This window comes from Sycon ciliatum, chromosome 6 (genome assembly GCF_964019385.1).
Source record: "Sycon ciliatum chromosome 6, ocSycCili1.1, whole genome shotgun sequence".
Lineage (NCBI taxonomy): Eukaryota > Metazoa > Porifera > Calcarea > Leucosolenida > Sycettidae > Sycon > Sycon ciliatum.
Genome location: NC_088648.1, coordinates 5,321,468 through 5,341,756, shown reverse-complemented (window position 1 = coordinate 5,341,756; position 20,289 = coordinate 5,321,468). Strand labels below are relative to the sequence as shown.

Below are 20,289 nucleotides of genomic sequence, written 5' to 3'. Positions count from 1 at the left end.
GAATGAAACCCGGAAAACGCAAAGGCAAACAACAACCACAACTGTCACTAATCTGGGCAAGAAGCTAACCACCATTCTCTCAAACTTGACAAACTCTCTCTCTCAAATCGCTGTCCTCAGCGAAACGTGCCCGCGTGCGTGCATTGGCTTGCGCCGCATGCATGTACACAACGACGTGGCATAGAGAGAAAATGCAGCGTACAGAAAATGCATGAATCATCGTAGCCATAGAGATACTAATTATGGTGACTGCCAAAGTCCGCGTGCACGTGCAGCGCGGAGTGCAGGTGCAACAAAAAAGAAAAGCAATAATAATTTGAATGCAGAACAAAACAGAAACTAGCAATCTGCTGAAGTGGAAGACTAAAGCCTGAATTGTTATTACGGAGGTGAAAACAGTGTCTGTCAAGGGGTGCTTGCACCCAGCGACAGGGTGACAGCACACCCTGTCATCGAGAGTAAGTTTCGCCAAGTAGATCGTAGCGGAGTTGCCGCGGATGGCGATAATGCAACGGATCAAGTACTAGTAAGTACATGTACATTGCAACCAAATTAGTGTGTCAACAATTCTACTTATAATAAATTAGCACGATTCACAAGATCTTCCGCTCGTGAACATGTCGTGGTACGAACACGCATAGCAATTACTGTATCGTAAAAATTAATGTGTCTCGACGTAGACGTAACAGATATGCACTCGTTGTGTAACAGATCTAACAGACTAACAAATATATATTACACTCGCGAAATGCATAGCAGTAATACGCACCGCACCAATATTGCAAGCGACCTAGCATGTCTTGACAATACTGCCCTTGCAGCATGTGACAGTTCTGTACACAATTCGTAACTACAATACACTAATAGTGTCAACGTGCAACATGTGATATGTGATAGTTCTGTACAATACTGGTTATTATATCTCTGGATAATGGCGTGCCCTTGGCAAGTACATACAGAGGAGTGGATGTGTTTCGACGACCAATCATTGCCAGGTAGTGTAGCATGGCATATACAAGGCGATAAAGGCGACTAGCTGGTCTAAGGATGATGTATACCCTCTTTCCAAATGGGTTTTGGACATGTTCAACAGGATGGTCATGCTCAAATCTGATGCACTCTATTGTAAGGCTCTTTGCAAATTCGGAGCACCTTGGGAAAGCAAAGAATGCCAACAGCAGAACAGACTTGAAAAGAACTCGGTCATGGTGGGCCAACACAGGTAGGTGGTCGCAGGCATCAACAAATTTCCTTAGAGTTGGCATAGTTTGGGCAAGCTACAACACTGACTTGGTCCCATGGCACCGTTGAAAACCCTTCAAAACTCCTTGGAGAAAAAATATAGAAAAATTCATTGTAAAAGCATAGATCGAGAACCTCACGCTATACGTGTGGAAAAAATAAAATTCAGCTGAACTGCTGAAAAATAAAATTCAGCTGAAGAGGTCAAAAAAGGGGTGAAGGTAAAAAAATGACTAAAACATCAATGATAAGAAGCATTCCTGACACTTTCACGAGGATTAGCTCCAAACAACTGAAATGACAATACATTTTCTTTCTGAACACATAGTTCAGGGAACATCTTGCGAATATATGACGCTTCCAAAACAGACAGCCCGCGCTAAGGTGGCAAAATTGAAATCAACTCAGTCACTGGAAATCCACAAAGCCAAGCTGACACAATAACTCAAGTCGCAAAGGCAGCATCCACAGCTCGTCCTCTCAGACAAAGGCAGCTCTCAGGCAAATGCATCAACAGCTCGTCCTCTCAGACAAATTCCGTACGTCCAATATCTCCCAATTGGAGGGGAAACTATCAAGCCACGGACCTTTTGCCAAAGGTCGCCAAACCCCTGGCAGCAACCCACATTGCTGGAACTGCCACAAGTTGTGACACATCAGCAGGCAGTGTCCAGTTTGGCCTAGGCTGTGGAGGTCAACCACACCGGATGCATTAACCCCAACCTATAGAATACACCCTCTGGTAGACTACCACCCCATGCACAAACCGGTTGCTCTGTGAGTGAAGAGTCCTTGTTTTTAGAAAAAGATTGGAAGGCTCTGGGTGATGGCATGAGTAGACAGCCCCTGGCAGCAACCCGCATTGCTGGAACTGCCAGAAGTTGTGACACATCAGCAGGCAGTGTCCAGTTTGGCCTAGGCTGTGGAGGCCAACTACACTGGATGCATTAACCCCAACCTATAGAATACACCCTCTGGTAGACTACCACCCCATGCACAAACCGGTAGCTGTGTGAGTGAAGAGTCCTTCTTTTTAGAAAAAGAATGGAAGGCTCTGGGTGATGGCATGAGTAGACAGGGAGTGATGGTCAGCCGTCGTCCATTATTTTCATAATATTTTCATAATACTTTCATTGTGCAAATCGAAGTATTCTGGTAGCTGAAAGTGGATTCACAATCAATCAGTGTCTCATCTGAATTTTAGGTATCATAATGGTATCATACGAGTTAGTCGCACTCTCCCATATGAACCTTGACTGTGCATGTCTCACAAGAATTTCCACAGTCCATCACAAATATCTCCAGCTTAGAACACAACACAATTGTGTTCAGCCACATTGTGCTTGTCCAAAGGCATCTGAGCTGGTAAACTTTGCGGGTTCGGAGACTTGATAGCTGAGCTAAAGCATCGCTCTAGAAGTATTTCATTCAGCCGTGATCAGGTAATTTGCTGTATAAGCTCACACAAGAATTTACATTGTGCAGGTTATATGTGGCCATACATACAGTGACCGAGAGCATTGACTGCATTCTTGCCTGTCCTGAATTTCAAACATCTTGAAAAAATCTCAACTGGGCGATGTGATTTATGTGGTTGCATGATGATCGTGACAACGTGAAACTCGGAGTTACAACACATCTTTTCTGTCTGTCTGTCTGTCTGTCTGTCTGTCTGTCTGTCTGTCTGTCTGTCTGTCTGTCTGTCTGTCTGTCTGTCTGCCTGCCTGCCTGCCTGCCTGCCTGCCCGCCCGCCTGCCTGCCTGCCTGTCTGTCTCTCTCTCTCTCTCTCTCTCTCTCTCTCTCTCTCTCTCTCTCTCTCTCTCTCTCTCTCTCTCTCTATCTCTCGCTCTCTCTCTCTCTCGCTCTCTCTCTCTATCCATCTATCTTTCTCTCTCTCTCTCTGTCTCTCTGTCTCTGTCTGTCTGTCTCTCTCTCTCTCTCTCTTCTCTCTCTCTCTCTCTCTCTCTCTCTCTCTCTCTCTCTCTCTCTCTCTCTCTCTCTCTCTCTCTCTCTCTCTCTCTCTTTCTTTGTCTTTTTCCCTAATACATGTATGTCAAGAAACATAGATTTTCAGGAATTTCTGGTTTTCTGCGAGCACCGTCTATTGGTCCCTTGCCCAACAACAACACCATCATGCCATAGATACTTTCCGTATTATCTCCATTATAAGCCCTGGGCTTATCTTCTTTCAACAAGTCCGGACCCAGGGCTTCTACTAGAGACTAGGCCTCTTATTTTCAACCACCTGCTACATGTACATTGATCATCAGGAATCGTTAATGCAGTTTGTAACTCCTGGTACACCGAGTCTGTTCTTTTAACCTAAGGGATCACAGACTTGTGCCACGTCATGTGGGTGTGTGACACTTTGTGATGTCAAACATGCATGGACATGATCGATACAGTTCTCCATTATAAGCCCTGTGCTTATATTGGAGACTGCACTTGTATATTTTCGAAGCCTTCTTGGCATGCACTTATAATAGAGACTGGGCTTCTTCAAGCGACTGCCCTTGTAGTGGAGATAATATGGAATAAGAAATGTGTTCTGACTTTATTTTCTCTGTTGTCTTCTTTTGCATGCTTTCATTCATCTTTCTCGATGTCTTGATGGGTGTCTATCCATTTCCAATACTTGTTAGCTTTCTCTGGGTATTGCCCAAGTAGTGTCAGCCTAACGAATGGACAATTCAATGCGATTAGCACTCAGATTAAAGGAACGGCATCGGTCAAATGTGATCCAGGGTATCGTCCATCGAAACTTACTCCAATGAATTGCCACACACACAATGCTGCGCATGGCGTGTGGACTAATCTAACAAGCTGTAATGGTGAGTAAACTAAATTGTTTTCTCTTTCATGGAGCCAAAGTCCTTGTTGACATTATGCAAGTGTTTCATCATAGAGAAAGTAGGTTTGGCTGCCTTTAGCTCTGTCTATTTGTAATGAGCACTGATTGAACAAAGCATATTCTCGACTGTGTAATCTCTATTGTCTCAATCTGCAGACAGAACTGTTTCGTCCTCTGTGGACTTATCGGCGCAGCACAGAGGAAATGAGGCCGAACCTGATAGCAATGACAAAGAATATTTCCAAAGCCAGATTTAAACCAAGCCTGCACGTACCTTGCTAGAGTGCTCAAACTGACAAGTCAGTGAGCTCTGCATAACGCAAACACCAAAGGCACTACCCCACACGAGAGTGCTCAACTGCTTCAAAAGCAGGGGCGAAATACTCAATCTGCGGACAGAACTGTTTCGTTTTTTGTGGACTCCTCAGTGCAGCACAGAGGAAATAAGGCCGAACCTGATAATGAGCAATACAAAATATATTTCAATGAAAGTCCAAGAGGTGAAGGAAAGCGCAACGAAGAAGAGCACGAGCTACGCTTCAGAAGATCACTTATGGGCTTGCTCTTGCATGATGCTGCATCCGGGTGGAAGACCCAGACATCGAAGAACGCATTCTGAGCCCGGGTCCAGAATCCACGAGCTCGGACAGCAGCGCGGGCGTCTTTCGCAGTGTTTGTTGATGCCGCTAAAAAAACAAACGCAATCCTCCATATCTTACCCCAGGCACGACGCTGATTTAGGCTGTGTTGTAGTGAGGCGGGCTTGTTCAAGGAGGAAATACAAAGTGGTCATCAGCAAAAGTGTTCAGGTTTGTGCCATGCGACGAACAGCTTGAAATGTTGATCACATACACGAGGAACGATGTAGGATCGATGATACTACCTTGTGGGACTCCAAACTGGACATGGTGCACCAATGAGCTCTGGCCATGAACAACAGCTTTCATGGTGCGACTTCTCAGATAGTGTGTAAGCCATTTGAGCAGGGAACCCCCTATCCCCAAATGGTCGATATTGTAAAGTACGCCAGCAAGAGACACTTTATCAAAAGTCTCCGCTATGTCCACGGCAACTGCTTGCATAACTCCACCTTATGCCATGGCATTGGCCCACTCATACTGAAGGACAGTCAGAACTTCTGCAGGTCCGGTACCACGACGGAAACCGTACTGACGAGTATTCAGCAGAAGATGGCGTTCCAAGAAGTTGGGAGTGGACTATACTCTCCATTACTTTCGACAGGATGCTGAGGAGAGACACAGGTCGATAATTGGAAACAAATGGCTTGGAGGGCTTCCTGTGTATGGTGGACACGTGGGCTAGTTTCCAGTTTCTAAGCTGGATGGACCCTGCACTGAAACAGCAAGAGAACAAGTGAGCAGCAGGCTCTGCCAGCTCCCTGTGGCATTCATTGAGGACTCTAGATGATGGGCCGTCAGGGCCAGTCGCCTTGCGCGGATTCAGTGCTGCTAGATGACAATGTACAATTGGGTGACCGAAAACGGATAGCTGTGATCTGATGTGCCGAGGCAACACGTTGCATACTTCTTCCGCGTCATTAAAATTGTCGTTTCGCACATCCCAATATGTGTGACTTTGCTCGTCTTAGTCAGCCTGTCGGAATCGCTGTTTTCTGTGTTCGAACACTGATGCGACCCTTCCTGCACAATGTCTACGTGTTACTGAAGCCGTGGTGGTCTCGGACTTTGTCTGAGCTCTCTTCCGCACCAAGCAAATTCATCGCGCTCCGCACTATTCCGCCCCAGAGCGCGTTTCTTTTTCTGGAGTTTGTGCCATCCCACATCGTTCGAGTGGGCATTTGTCAAGACTGCAAGCTCGGGTATAAGAATCCTGGTATCTTTCTTGAATACGAACTGCTGAAGTTGACGATGGCAAGAACAAAGTGGTCTCAAATTCCTAAAATGCGCTACTTGTGGCGCATGTTGCTGCGAAGGTAGCAGGTCTGAAAACACCAACAAAATCAGCGAAGCGCTTGCCAAGGAAAGAAGTTGCGGAACTGCTTACCCTAACCCGCTGGAAGGTCGCTACAGTGTACTTGAAAAATTCTAGCTTGCCTTCATCGCCTGCCACCTGGAGGCATTGATCGCTTGAAAACGAAGTTTCTTGACCTGAATTTGAATGCGCGTCTTGTTCAGGGTATTGTTGAGCGCTGAAGGGTCTGCCTCAAACTCTGATGAAGACGTCGACCTTAGCTGCAAGTGCAGCGAAGCGGGAGGCCACAAACTAAAGCTTGGTCCATCGACAATGCTCTGCCCCAATTTCTAGCTGATTTATTTGCCCTTCGAGTGGACAAAATAAATTCGAAAACTCGCTCTGGGAAGCGACAATTTTAATGACGCGGAGGAAGTAGAAGGGAGCTGGTCAGAGGCAGATAAATCATTCGAGCCAAGGCTGCACTTTGTGGCAACGTAGTGGGCAAAGCACTCAGCATTCTCCCTCGCAGTGGTGCGCTCGTGCCCAGATGTGGTGACCAGAACAGGCATGTCGCTTTGGCAGGTCACATTGGCAGCTAGTTTTATAGATGTCCACCATTGCTTGTCTTGCAAGGAGCTAGGTGACAGCTTTCTAGAAGCTCACTCCTTGCATTGCTGTTGGGCATGTAGAAAATGTGTGACAGACGCCGAGAAGGTTTCTTTTCGTTGTAAGCTATCAGGGTCTTGCTTCCAACCTCTCCAGGCTTGTTGCTTAATTAAGGTGCACAGCTTGTTGGCAGGCAGGAATTTATTCAAAAGTGGCAATCAAAAAAGGCGTAGCAATGGATTCGCAGAAAAGTAATCAGTGCATGTTTTGTTTGTTGTTGTTTGATTTTATTTTATGTGGCAATGACCCATCGAGCAGAGGTACTCAATAACAAAGAAGTGAATAAAGGTGCCAAGAAGCATGAGGTGCTTTTAAAAAGTAGAAAGTATTACCGTAAAAGTCCGTAAATAAGTACCTGCCCGAAAGAAATACCCCCTTCATTCTTTTGGCTCTGTCTGTTGAAGTCAAATCAAGCCCGATAAACATACTTCCCGAAATAAGTACAGGTACGGTGCGCACATGCAGCACGTAGCAGGTACATCGACATGAAAATGACTTCTCCACTGCACACATGTCAGGTCCGAAAGTTAGTTCGTGCCCGAAAGTCAGTAGCCGCCCGAAAGTTAGTACGGTGTGGTCACTAAATTCGAAAGTAAATACGTACTTATTGACGGGTTTTTAGACAATGTACTTCCTCCGGAAACAAACACTTCGTGACTTTCGTCCTCTACTTTTCGCTGCTGTTATTTCACTCTTTCTCTCTGGTTCTGTCAGCCTGGAACACCGACATGACATTTCGCAATTGTAGGAAAGCATAATTCATATGCTGCAGAGCCCACAGTCGTCGCAGAGCAAGAGCGTCTACGTTGCAAACAAAGCAAAGCGGACATGTTTTTCATTTTCGTCCACCAGGCGCAACGAGAAGAAAAGCACTGCGCTCACTGCTCGTCGTTGCTATGTTTTAGTTAAGAACTTGACAGAGCACGACAATGGCACCGAGGAGCAAGAAGAGTGGAAAATGAATAGCAATAGCAGCTAGCGTTTTGAAATCTTCGCCATCTCCGAAACGCCTGCCGGCATGCGAATAGGTCGGCACGATGTCAAAACTACTTCGAAGTATAAAAGGTAGGGATGTGACAATCGTCACTTCCCGCAGCAGAGCAATATGAACAAGTAAGTTCAAAATAGAAGTCAACGTTCAGCCACTGCAGAGCCCAGAACGCGGATGATGTCACCTTTTCCAGCAGCCTCGACGAATAGATCCTGTAGATATTGTAGACATGTCGATTGAATGTGTTGAAGTGTTTCTCCAGAGTCCTCCAAAAGAACACTTCTGTTGAGCACAGTAACTCCTTCAAAAATCATTTTAAAATCGACGTTTTTGTTTTCGGAGGAAGTAGAAGAAGTAGGTGGAGTCCGGTCTAAGATGGACCATTAGAGCTCTGATACCGAGGGACAAACGTTCAGAAGAGAAATATTTCAGAGGCCGGGGGATCATTGAGCGCCATGTAAAACAGCTGGCAACATTAGCAGAAAGCTCACAGTCTGGTATAAATGCTGACCGTGATAAGGGGATAGCAGAGCGGCTTTCAGGCAAAGGAGCAGAAGGCAGAGAGACAGACAGACAGACCAGGTGAGAGAGTTGGGCACAGACCAGGTGAGAGAGTTGCGCACAGACCAGATGAGAGAGTTACGGACAGACTAGTGAGAAAGTTACGAACAGACCACATGAGAGAGTTACGCGCAGACCAGCACAAGTACAGATACCGTACTCACGCGATTAGATGTTTTCAACGTCCATCACAGATGGTGCACTATTCGAAAGAGGGCACTATTCAAGAGGGAGCATTTCTTTCAATGCTAGTACATTTGCGTCATCCAGCATAAAACAGAGTTTAAAGTTTACTGTAAACTATCACGACTCAAGAGAAACGGCAACAATAACTGTGATTTAGATTCTGAAACCACCAGTGCAAACACATGGACAAGAACATTAGCAAAAGAACACCAAACTTGCACATGCGCTTGATTATATGCTCGGAGAGGGGGGGGGGGTATTCAAGAGCGAGCTTTATGTTTTCACTGGCTTGTAGAGACTGGGCACTACTCGAGATGGGACACTATCAAGAGAGGGCTCTTGTCGCAAGAGTACGGTACATGCATAATAGGAACGCTAGATTACAAGGAAGGGCAAAGAGACAAAAAGTCGCAGAGTGACAGTCTGACAAGGAGAGAGAGAGAGGGAGAGAGAGAGAGAGAGAGAGAGAGAGAGAGAGAGAGAGAGATAGAGAGAGAGAGAGAGAGAGAGAGAGAGAGAGAGAGAGAGAGAGAGAGAGAGAGAGAGAGAGAGAGAGAGAGAGATATCATAAACTGCCTGTGGCCTGAGGCAGAAAGAGTTTATGTGTAGATGTGAGGGGTGCGAAAGACAGAAAAGGTGATGGATGATGTGCAGACAAACAGATAGGCAGAAAGAGGGAGGTAGTTAAATAGGAGTATGAATAAAGCCTGAAAAACGCCCTGATGTTGTGCTATCAAATTGAGCTTCTTATCTTCTGGTGGCGTTCTCACACATTAATGCATGCTTCTTTCTCTTGTTCTTGATGGATTTCAATGCTTTACCCATACTTCACAGTATATATGCGTTGCCCCAGTGATATCAAAGTAAAGAATGGAATTGTTACTGTTAACAGTAATTACACTGATGGAACTGCAGCCGTTACATGTAACCAAGGTTACCGACCACCAAATGCGTTGCCAATGAAGTGCGAGCAACACAATGTGACGCACAACGTGTGGACCAATATACTTACCTGCAACCGTAAGTTAAAACGAATGGGTGTTCAGGTGTTGAGGACAGTATATGTGTTCTAATGCGGACCTCCCATGTCCAGTCTGCTACCTCAACCAAACATGCAAGGGGCATCCTGGGATAATATTGGAGAGTAGGTGGGGTCAAGATCCTTTGAAAATGTTCCCATCATTGGAGAGCACACGGGGGTGTCTGCACACAGCTCTGTCCATGCGAATTGAGCATTGTTTGGGCAGTGAAAGTTGCCTACTGTGTACTTTCTGAGTGGTGAGAAAGAAAACATTGACATCAACCAGAGAATAGAGCTTGCATAATAATAACCATTTTACAATTTCTTGGCATTTATTCATTTGTTACTCTCTCTCTCTCTCTCTCTCTCTCTCTCTCTCTCTCTCTCTCTCTTTCTCTCTCTCCGTGTATTGATGTCTGTCAGTCACTTGGCCGCTGAGTACTGGATGGTGCACCATTGCCCAAAACGATATCCGTGACTTGATTGGAACTGTTAATGTCCTCCATGATTAAAACGCTTTTAAACAGGCATAACGATGGACAGCTGAAAAGAAATTAAAAAGCTCCCGTGGGAATAAACACAATGAATAGTGCGAGCTACACAATCAGTATAAACAACATAAGGATATGTGCGTATGGTGTTTGTACTGAGTGCGCAGCTCGTTCTATTCATTGCGTGAACTGTAATTAGCGAATGAAGCTTGGAAAACGCCCTGACGTGCTATCAGACACCTATCTCCCGGTGTTGTTCTCTCACATTAATGCATACTTCTTTCTCTTGTTCTTGATGGACTTCATTCATTTACCCATACTTAACAGCATATATGCTTTGCCCCAGTGATATCAAAGTAAAGGATGGAGTTGTTACTGTTAGCAGTAATTACACAAATGGAACTGCAACCGTTACATGTAACCAAGGTTACCGACCACCAAATACTTTGCCAATGAAGTGCGAGGAACACAATGTGACCCACAACGTGTGGACCCATCAACTAAGCTGCAACCGTAAGTAAAAACGAATGGGTGTTCAGGTGTTCAGGACAGTAGATGTTTTCTTATGCGGACCTCCCATGTCCAGTCTGCTACTTCCTCCGCGTCATCGAAATTGTCGCAGTTTGACTAGTGACTTGTCACTTGTCACTGACAACTCCATAAGCTAAGCCATTCAAAACTTATTGCACAGTATGATAGTCTGAAGATTAGAGTAACGTTCCAGGACAGTTGGGCTCAGAGTTTTCAAGCAGAGATGAAGTCCTCGTCGTCGCTGATGTCAATGGACGCAAAAAATATCATTCCGAAATATTTCAAGGAAGGTTGAAAGTTGGTCGCGCCTCATCTCAAACGCTTTGTCTTTCTCCACAGGACAAGAGCTGCTATGCTTGTCGTCTGCTAGCTCTGGATGATTTCTACTTCACCACCAACGAAGCCTAGTAAGATAACACGATCGTTGCGAGGTCGGTTGATTACCGTCGGCGGAATCACCTCGATCTTGAAATGAACTTTTTTTAGCCGTGGCATGCCCATTTATTTTAGCTGTGTGGTCACAGCTCATGCAGGTAAGTGTACTATCACGTCCAGCGTGCCCTCTTTTTCAGCATCACTGGTATACCATGGTACGGTACCTGCGCGTGCATCACTAGCACTACGTGTAGAGTCTACACGGCTCTTGCAGGTACAATCATGTACTGAGTGTCTCAGCCAGAGCGACAAATTTTATCGCTGTTGCAGGCATTTAGTCTGCTGACCCCTCGATGTTTCTCCAAGCACTGCCACTTGTTCCACGAAGTCATTCTCGCCCCAGCTAAGGTAAAACAGTGATGAGGCTTGAGTGAATGGCCATAAGCACGAGAAATGTGCAGGCTGCAACGCCTGACTGATCTCAGCGAGTCGAAATTACCATCGCAGCGACATCAGCGAAGAAATTGTGTCTAGTTCAAAATTTCCAGCTTCCAATAACAGAAAATAGACCTTTGCTGTCACCCTATACTGATGACTATCGCCTATGTCCGATTCTATGCCTCTGGTACGAGTGCTGGTGAGTAAATACCCCTTTTTATATCAAAAGTCAAACTGCGACAATTTCGATGGCGCGGAGGAAGTACCTCATTCAAAACTTGTAAGAGGCATTGACAGCTCTTTAAACTCCAATCAAAATCCTGTGGTAATATTCCCATCTTCGGAGAGCATGGGAGGGTGGGTGTCTGCACATAGCTCTGTCCATGCGAATTGAGCATTGTTTGAGCAGTGAAAGTTGCCTACTGTGTACTTTCGGAGTGGTAAAAAAAACAATTGATAGGAACCAGAAAAGAGTGCTTGCGTAATTAGTGTTCTCTGATTGAGCTGCTTAACTTAAATTTCTTGGCATTCATTCATTTGTTACTTTCGATGTGTATTGATTGCTATCAATCACTTGGCCAGTGAGTACAGAATGGTGTACTGGTATGTGCATTGCCCAAATGATATCCATGACCTGATTGGGATTGTTAATGTCCTCAAAATCGACACTGGTGACACTACTTATTTCCTTCGCGAATATCAGCTCAAGCCAGGACCCGTAGCTAGCTAGCTAGCTAGCTAGCTAGCAGAATTGTTTTAAACAAGAGGTGTTGAACTGTGCAGGTCATGGAAAGAAGGATTAGGAGCAGGACTGCGGGGTAGTTGAGCTCTCCTTCTTTGACCTGTAGGTACAGCATAGTCAGTGTTTACTGACATGTTTCTCCCAGGTTGTACGACAAACTACTGCCAGTACTAGCTTACGTAATGTTGCTTACGTCATGTTGTGGTGGTAACTCACAATGAGGTGTGAAAAAATGGTTTCACAAATTGCATGTTTGACCAAGAGTTTTAAAGGGGAAGTGCATCGCTGTGTTCAATGCTGTAAGTGCAGTGAACTGTTTGCTAGTAGTCCTCTCGGTTGTGTACTGGGACGTGACACCGACAGGAGAAAGCTGGAGCGCGGAGACACCAGCAGACAAGTGAAAATAGTGACGAACAAAATGGTGAAATCTTGGTTGGGACAAATCAGACGTTCAGCATTTCCCCCAACCAAGGACCATGCCGTTTGCTCTTTCCAATTCCTGAAGGTGAATGTGATGCTTCCTGGCGACTCTCCTATCTCTCGTAACATCTTCTGAAGCCAGGTGAGACGACGGGTGGTGGAGATTGACGAATGAAATAATGTCGTAGGTTTGAAAGTTTGCTGAAAATGTCTCAGGAGAGACGGCGAATTCCAAGCATCTTGTCCTGGAGGAAACCATTTCCCAGGCACAGTCAGCCTAGGGAAATGCATGAGAAGGGCTACAAATAGTTCACGGCACTAACAGCATTGAACACAGCACTTCTTTCACATCGTGAATACAATAAGACAATTGAAAATGACCAATTTATGCAGTGATCGACCTTCTCTGTGGAGGAGCTAAGCCTTTTGTATGTCATCACTCCGCTGGTCGCTATGGCAATGTGAGCATACAATTGGCGATTTGGCAAGTTTGGCTTATCGTATGGAAGCGAGAGATATGCCATTCGAACCGATATCAAATTGTCTTTCTTCTGGACCCTATTCGAAAAATCGATGCACTTCCCCTTTAACTACTAAAATTTAAGTACACTCATACCTCGTTTATCCGGGCAGTCCGGGACCTTGCACTGCCCGTAACTTTGAAATGTCCGTAACTCCGAATCATATACATCTTGATGGGGAAAAGGCCATCGATATGGCATATGACGTCAATATTTCTACGAAAAGTGACAAAAGAGTAGTAATATTTCCCCTGAAACTCGCCCAAATAGTGCCCGGTAGACCGAAGTGCCCGTAACTTAGGGGTCCGGATAACCGAGGTATGAGTGTAATAGTTGTAGTCTTCGGGGTGCTGAGTCGAATGCTGCCTGCTCTACAATTTTTGCACCAAGGTTCAATTCAAAGGCTCAAAGCAGGGAGTCGTAAGAGGTTTTGACGACTCCCTGGTTCAAACGTTCAACTCGAGTGACAGGAACAGGCTGTAAATTGTAGCCTGAGGCCGATGAAGGCAGGATGACCAGGTGACCGGTGTATGCAGGAGCACGTGACCGCTTTCTCAACCGTGTTCGATTGGGAATAAGGGCCGAACGCTGCATCTCAGCCTTTTCGGACCAAACCAGTCGACTCAGCGGCCAAAAGACTACAACATGGACCCATCGCGGTCATCCGTGCTTTTATAAGAACGAAACGGCGGTTTTAGCGACTTTTTGCATATAAATCCCTATCTAGTAGGGCGCAATAACCCCAGTTTCGGAGGAAGTCCGCGAGTTCGATTGGGAATAAAGGAGGAAGGGTGCGTCTCAGCTTCCTCGGACCAAGACCATTTTGACTCAGCACCCAGAAAGCTACATCTGGTGAAAATTTGATTTGACCCTCACACCACGGAAGAGATGAGCCAGTGGTATTAGATGTAGACTTTGTAGTACGAGTGCAACTCCTGTGGGGTCAAATGTTAGAGAACCCGCAGTCAGCACTGAAGTGCTCGAAACGGATTTGAATTTGAAAACTACGAAAGTCGATGAGGGGACTACTGAGGTTACTTCAGCGTTGAACAACCTGACAGATACTGAGCCAGACATGTCGTCCGCACAGGGATCGCTGTCAAGCATGATAGCACACCCCAGAACTCCCCTCGCGGACGTCGAAGTAGACATTGCAGAGCGAGATCTAGAACGGACAGAGCGACTCCTATCAGAAGTGGCATCAAACATCAACACCGAAGCGATCCACACTTGGTTCACGCCTGAACGACGAGGCAGGAATGCCAGTACTGAGTCCTCACCAGAGTTGGCAACTGGGGTGAAGAAGAAGGATTCCCGGAAACCCGTCACTGCGCCTCCTGGTGACTAATGCTTTTAGCTTAGCAAACAAATTTGGATTTGTCCACACTGTCACGCACCACAATGTAGACATCGCTGTTGTGACCGAGACCAAGTTTGATGCAACTATCATGCCAGCTGACCAATGATAAAGAATGATGGCAGCACTGGGTGACCCTAATTCTCCAACAGGACTCAAACTGCTGGTGACTAATGCCTGTAGCCTTCGTAACAAGCTGGAAGACCTGAGGCATGCACTCAACCAGCACGACATAGATGTAGCAATTATCACTGAAACTAAATTCTCTGCTGCTGCCATAACTAGCCTTGACTCGTCCATCTCTGGATACGGCGTCCCATATCGCAGAGACCGGAACGAGCACGGAGGAGGTGTCGCTGTGCGGATCAAGTCCACCCTTGCTTCTGCTCATCTAGACAACTCCAGTCTGCAGAACATGAAACACTCTGGGTTAAAGTCCGCCTCCCTGGTGGCACAAGCTTGGTGATCGGCTCTGTGTACCGTCCAGGCTCCTGTAGCCCCACCGACCTCTCTCTCATCGATTCACTTGACGATACACTACATCAGGCCAAAGAGCTGTCCCCGAACGTAATCCTCGCTGAGGATTTCAACGTGCATAGTGCAGATTGGCTTGGTAGCGCGAAGTCAACCCCGGCCGGGGATGCCCTCGAGGATCTTTGTATCACCCACGAGCTCACGCAACATGTCCGAGAGCCCACTCGAGGTGCCAACACACTAGACCTAATCATGTCCACTTTCCAACAACCCATCAGCACCACTGTACTTGCCCCTTTAGGACGCTCAGATCATGGAACTGTGATAGCTCAATTCCCGACCATTTCTCCATGCCGGGGAGAGGCCACCACGCGTACTGTGTGGCGTTACGAGTGTGCTGACTGGGGGCGACTCAGAGCACACCTCAAGGCTGTCCCTTGGGTCTCCATTATCACGGACGATCCAGAGTTGTCTTGCTTACAAGTCACCAATACCATCGCTGCAGGCATGGACCAGTTCATTCCCCATAAGACTCTCGTCATCCGCTCATCTGATCCCAAGTGGTGGACCCCTGAGTGCACACAAGTGATGCGTATCAAGGACAGAGAATGGAGGAAATGGCGGCATGACCTCGGCAATGACGTCGAGAAGCAATCCTTCATCGACTCTGTTACCCGCGCTACCACCACACTTCAGCACTCCAGGCAGGAGAAGGAACGGCACCTTCGGGCCCGGCTCACCTGCGGCTCGCTTCGCGACAAGGCATGGTGGTGCAACCTGAAAGGAGCATGCGGTCTTGGCCGAATCTCTGACATCTCCCTCCTCCTCGACAATGCCGGGAAGGAACACATTACCAGCAAGGAGAAGGCTGACTGCTTTGGTCACTTCTTTGCTGGCAGGGACCTACATCGTGCCTCCCTTGGAACCCCAGCGCTTGCTCACCCACATCCTCCACTCACCCATGTCCACTTCCGCATCCAGAATGTTCACCGCCTCCTGCGCCGTCTCGACGCGTCGAAAGCCGGACAGCATCTCCCCCCGTGTCCTGAAAGAATGCGCTTCGGTGCTCGCACCGATCCTGACCAAGCTTTTCTCATTGTGCTTCCGGCATGGATACTAACCTCAGGCCTGGAAGCTCGCCAATGTTGTTCCTGTGCATAAACGCTCATCTCGCTCACAGCTAAAGAACTACCGCCCCGTATCCCTCCTTAGTGTGATATCCAAGGTAATGGAGACCATTATCAACAAGCAAATTACGAACTACCTCGAGGGTAACTCACTGCTTGCAGCGAATCAGTTTGGCTTCAGAAAGAATCTGGGTACAGCCGACGCTCTTACTGCGCTACACCACTCCTGGGCATCCTCTATCGGACACGGGGGCGCAGCACGCGTACTTGCAGTTGACATCGCTGGAGCCTTCGACAAGGTCTCTCACGCAGGTGTCCTTTTCAAGCTACAGCAATGTGGCATCCAAGGAATCCTCCTTGCATGGCTGACCGAAGCATAAAGTGTGTTGTCGGTGGTGCAACCTCCCGTCCATACCCCATCAAGGCGGGAGTCCCATAAGGCAGCATCTTGGGGCCAACCATGTTTCTCATATACATTAACGACGTATCAACATGCCTTGCTGGGAACACGCAGCTGGAAGCATATGCTGACGATACGACATTGTACACTCTTCTCCGTAACGACCTCCCCACTGCTGCTGCCTTGCTTCAGGACACCGTCAATCGTCTGTCAGACTGGGGCAAGGAATGGCGTGTAGCGTTTGAGCCGTCGAAATCCCAGGCTATGACAGTCACGCTGCAAAGAGCGCAGCTAGCCTTGCTCTCTCTCCTCTTTGGAGGCAACCCTGTGCCAGAGTCATCCACAATAAAGCTCTTAGGGGTGACTTTTGATCCGAAGCTGTCCTTCGCGGAGCACATTCGTGCAGTGTCTATACGTGGCAAACAGCGCTTGGGCCTCCTGCGGCGAGCTGCGCCCTATCTCTCCCGAGAAGGCCGCCTCACGGTGTGCAAGGGGTTTGTACGGCCCATTTTGGAGTATGCTCCGCTCGTCTGGATGGGAGCTGCTCCCTCCCATCTTGCACGCCTAGATAGCATCCAACGCCGTGCATTGCGCATCATTGGTCCTGGGACGGAGCTCCAGAGCCTCAGCCTACGGCGATACGTTGCTGCATTAACATACACTTACAAACTGCATTTCATCACCGGTCCGACTCAGTTGCTAGCAGTCCTCCCGCCAAGGCTTGAGCCCCGTGACACCACTCGCACTCGAAACGATCTCCGCATGGCCGCCGGCCACAGTTACCAGCTACGAAATCCGCTACCGCGTCAAGCACCAGACACCATTCTCCGCAGCTTCCCACATTGTGCAATTCAGCTGTGGAATTCCCTGCTGCCAGCTTTTCTAGACTCCGCCCCAACTCGCACAAATCTTCAAAAGTTTAAGTGCAACGTCAACGAATACCTCCGCCGACAGGATTGGCGATGGTCCACGGAAATTCTGCCTGTCGACCCACCTACATTTTAATGCCCCGTCAACGACTCCCATTGCTACGAATGCGCTTGCACACTGGTACTAGCTGTTGTTTGCCCTTGCTTTCTTTTTATTTTTGCTGACCCTTACAGCTCTATCTTTTATTTTTGGTGTGGGTTTCTGGCCGTGATGCCGAGACCTCAGGTCGGCAGAGCCATCAATGCCCCACCATCACTGCTGCACCTCGGTGCAGCCCCTTCTCAGTAGTTGTCCCGGTTGTCCTTGTCTCAGTACCATTGTCTTCTGTATTATTTATGAGTTGGGTATGTGAACATAGTAAAAAAAAGGAAAAAAAGTGGGGTGTCGCAAGCTTATTATTATTATTATATTATTATTTGAAACTCGGGTACTACTAATATTATTATTATTAACTTTTTTACTAGGTTGTTTCCCACAGACCTATGGTCTTCTTACGGGAGCCCCTAGGAAGGTAATGCATGAGCGAATAAATGAAATTGAACGTGAGCATGACATGATTATTGTGATCATGATGACGTATAACATAGTCCGCTTGAAATGATCGGACTGGGCCGTCTAAGGCCACCCATCTGAAACATAGTATGATAGGAACAAATAACGCCATCTATCGGCTATGAAAGAGCGTTCTAAAGGCGACCCATGGAGTCATGTAACAATCATAAAGGCTGGGTGTACCAGTACATTGCTATGGCAACTGCATGACCACTATGTACTCGGTAGTATCCACAAGTATATTAAAAAAATTGTATTTTCTGCGGCAGCCGATGGATGTGCACCATGCAGATTTCGTGCCCATCGGCCGAGCCCGTGCCTCCCCTCCGGCCGGTAGGTGTGGGAGGGTGGGAAACACAATCGCGTGGCGAGCTCTCACAGCAAAACAGACAACTGGCAAAAATTACACCAGCAAGCAGTAGATGAGCTGTCTACGGATGCATCCGCCAGGCGAAGGGTGGCTCTTGCGGGATGTCGTACGCGAGTGCGACTCGAATGCGGAACTCCGCGAGAGTGAGTGCTTGCTAAAGTCAGCTGCGGCAGCACGGCGGAGTGCGTAAGGTCACCTAAAGTCATCTAGCGGGAATATTCCCCTGCGGGGGCGCGTCCCGTGGCATGTTGGTTAACTACGGTTTGCGCAACGCAAACCAACATTTTTAAAGGGTATATTTCCCCGTTAACGCAATGAATAGAACGAGCTGTGTACTCAGTTCAACCACCAGAAGTATATTTGCTTGTGATATTTGCACTGAGTGTGCAGCTCGCTGTACTCATTGCCCAAAAAGTAATTAGATGAATGAAGCCTGAAAAACGCCCTGGCGTTGTGCTATCAGTTTGAGCTTCTTATCTCCTGGTGGCGTTCTAAAACGTTAATGCATACTTCTTTCTCTTGTTCTTGATGGATTTCACTCATTTACCCATACTTAACAGTATATATGCGTTGCCCCAGTGATATCAAAGTAAAGAATGGAATCGTTACTGTTAACAGTAATTACACAGATGGAAATGCAACCGTTACATGTAACCAAGGTTACCGACCACCAAATGCTTTGCCAATGAAGTGCGAGGAACACAATGTGACCCACAACGTGTGGACCAATCAACTAAGCTGCAACCGTAAGTAATAACGAATTGGTGTTCAGGTGTACAGGACAGTAGATGTTTTCTTATGCGGACCTCCCATGTCCAGTCTGCTACCTCATCCAAAACTTGTAAGAGGCGTTGACAGCTCTTTACACTGCAATCAAAATCCTGTGGTAATATTCCCATCACCGGAGAGCATGGGAGGGTGGGTGTCTGCACACAGCTCTGTCCATGCGAATTGAGCAATGTTTGAGCAGTGAAAGTTGCCTACTCTGTACTTTCTGAGTGGTGTGAAAGAAAGATTGACTAGAGCCAGATAAAAGTGCTTGCGTAATTAATGTTCTCTGTTTTAGCTGGTTATCTTCCAGATTTCTTGTCTTTATTCGTTCTTTACTCTCTGTGCATATTGATGACTAAAAAGTGCTTGCGTAATTAATGTTCTCTGTTTTAGCTGCTTATCTTTCAATTTCTTGTCATTTTATTCGTTCTTTACTCTCTGTGCATATTGATGACTGTCAATCACTTGGCCACTGAGTACTGGATGGTGTATGTGTATGGATCAAATATTATCGATGCTCTAATGGGGTTGCTCATGTCCTCCATGATGACTACTGCTTATTTCCTTCACGAATAACAGCTCAAGCTGGGGCCCATAACTAGATAGCAGATATGCTTGCAGTCGAGAGGTGCTGAACAGTGCAGGTCATGGAAAGAAGGCCAGCCGACCGGCTTTCTCTACTAGTTCCAGGGAACAATATCAAGATTATCGAGGAGTTTCGTTATCTGGGTTCGTTGGTCCACGCTACTTGCCGCTCTTCTCAAAACATCAACTCGTGCCCTGCAGGGGCATCACGGGCTTTCGATGTACTCCCACGCTCTGTCTTCATTGACTCTAACCTGTCCATTTATAATATCCTTAAATAATCACAAGAGAGAGTTTGGACGCTTTGTTACAACTCTGAGTTTCACGTATTACTACGATCATCAGGCAATATCCTTAAATAATCTGCGAGGAGATTATAATTTAAATACAGCTATGAATAGAATGAAGGCCGCAGACATCACGCAACTACTACAAGTACGTTACTTGTTCGACATGTATGTGTATCTTATAACAATAATATCGAAACCCAGAATCGATCTTCTTGTTCCTATCATCAATGGGGAAAAATACGGAACTAAAGGATACCAACCAATGAAACTGAATTTAAGTTATAGAAAGGTGTTAGAAATGCCACGTAAAATCATGATACAAGTGCAATAAAACCACTAGAGGAAATGCAAACAAGTAAAAAAATTACGTAACCAAAGGTAAGAAGGCACTGAATGAACTGTCAACCTACAAATAAAACCTAAGTGCAACAACGTGCTCTTTCTGCTAACACAAAACAGCTT

General features: G+C 46.7%; 1 protein-coding gene across 2 annotated transcripts in view; it reads left to right on the top strand.

The window, feature by feature from the left end:
• Window positions 1–20,289, top strand: part of LOC135819232 (sushi, von Willebrand factor type A, EGF and pentraxin domain-containing protein 1-like) — a 104,299-nt gene that overhangs the window by 24,684 nt on the left and 59,326 nt on the right. For both annotated transcript variants that reach the window (XM_065332400.1, XM_065332399.1), the window contains exons 3-6: window positions 3,885–4,073; window positions 9,267–9,452; window positions 10,272–10,457; window positions 18,742–18,927. In XM_065332400.1, coding sequence (XP_065188472.1) covers window positions 3,885–4,073; window positions 9,267–9,452; window positions 10,272–10,457; window positions 18,742–18,927 — 747 coding nt within the window. The remainder of the gene's footprint in view (window positions 1–3,884; window positions 4,074–9,266; window positions 9,453–10,271; window positions 10,458–18,741; window positions 18,928–20,289) is intronic.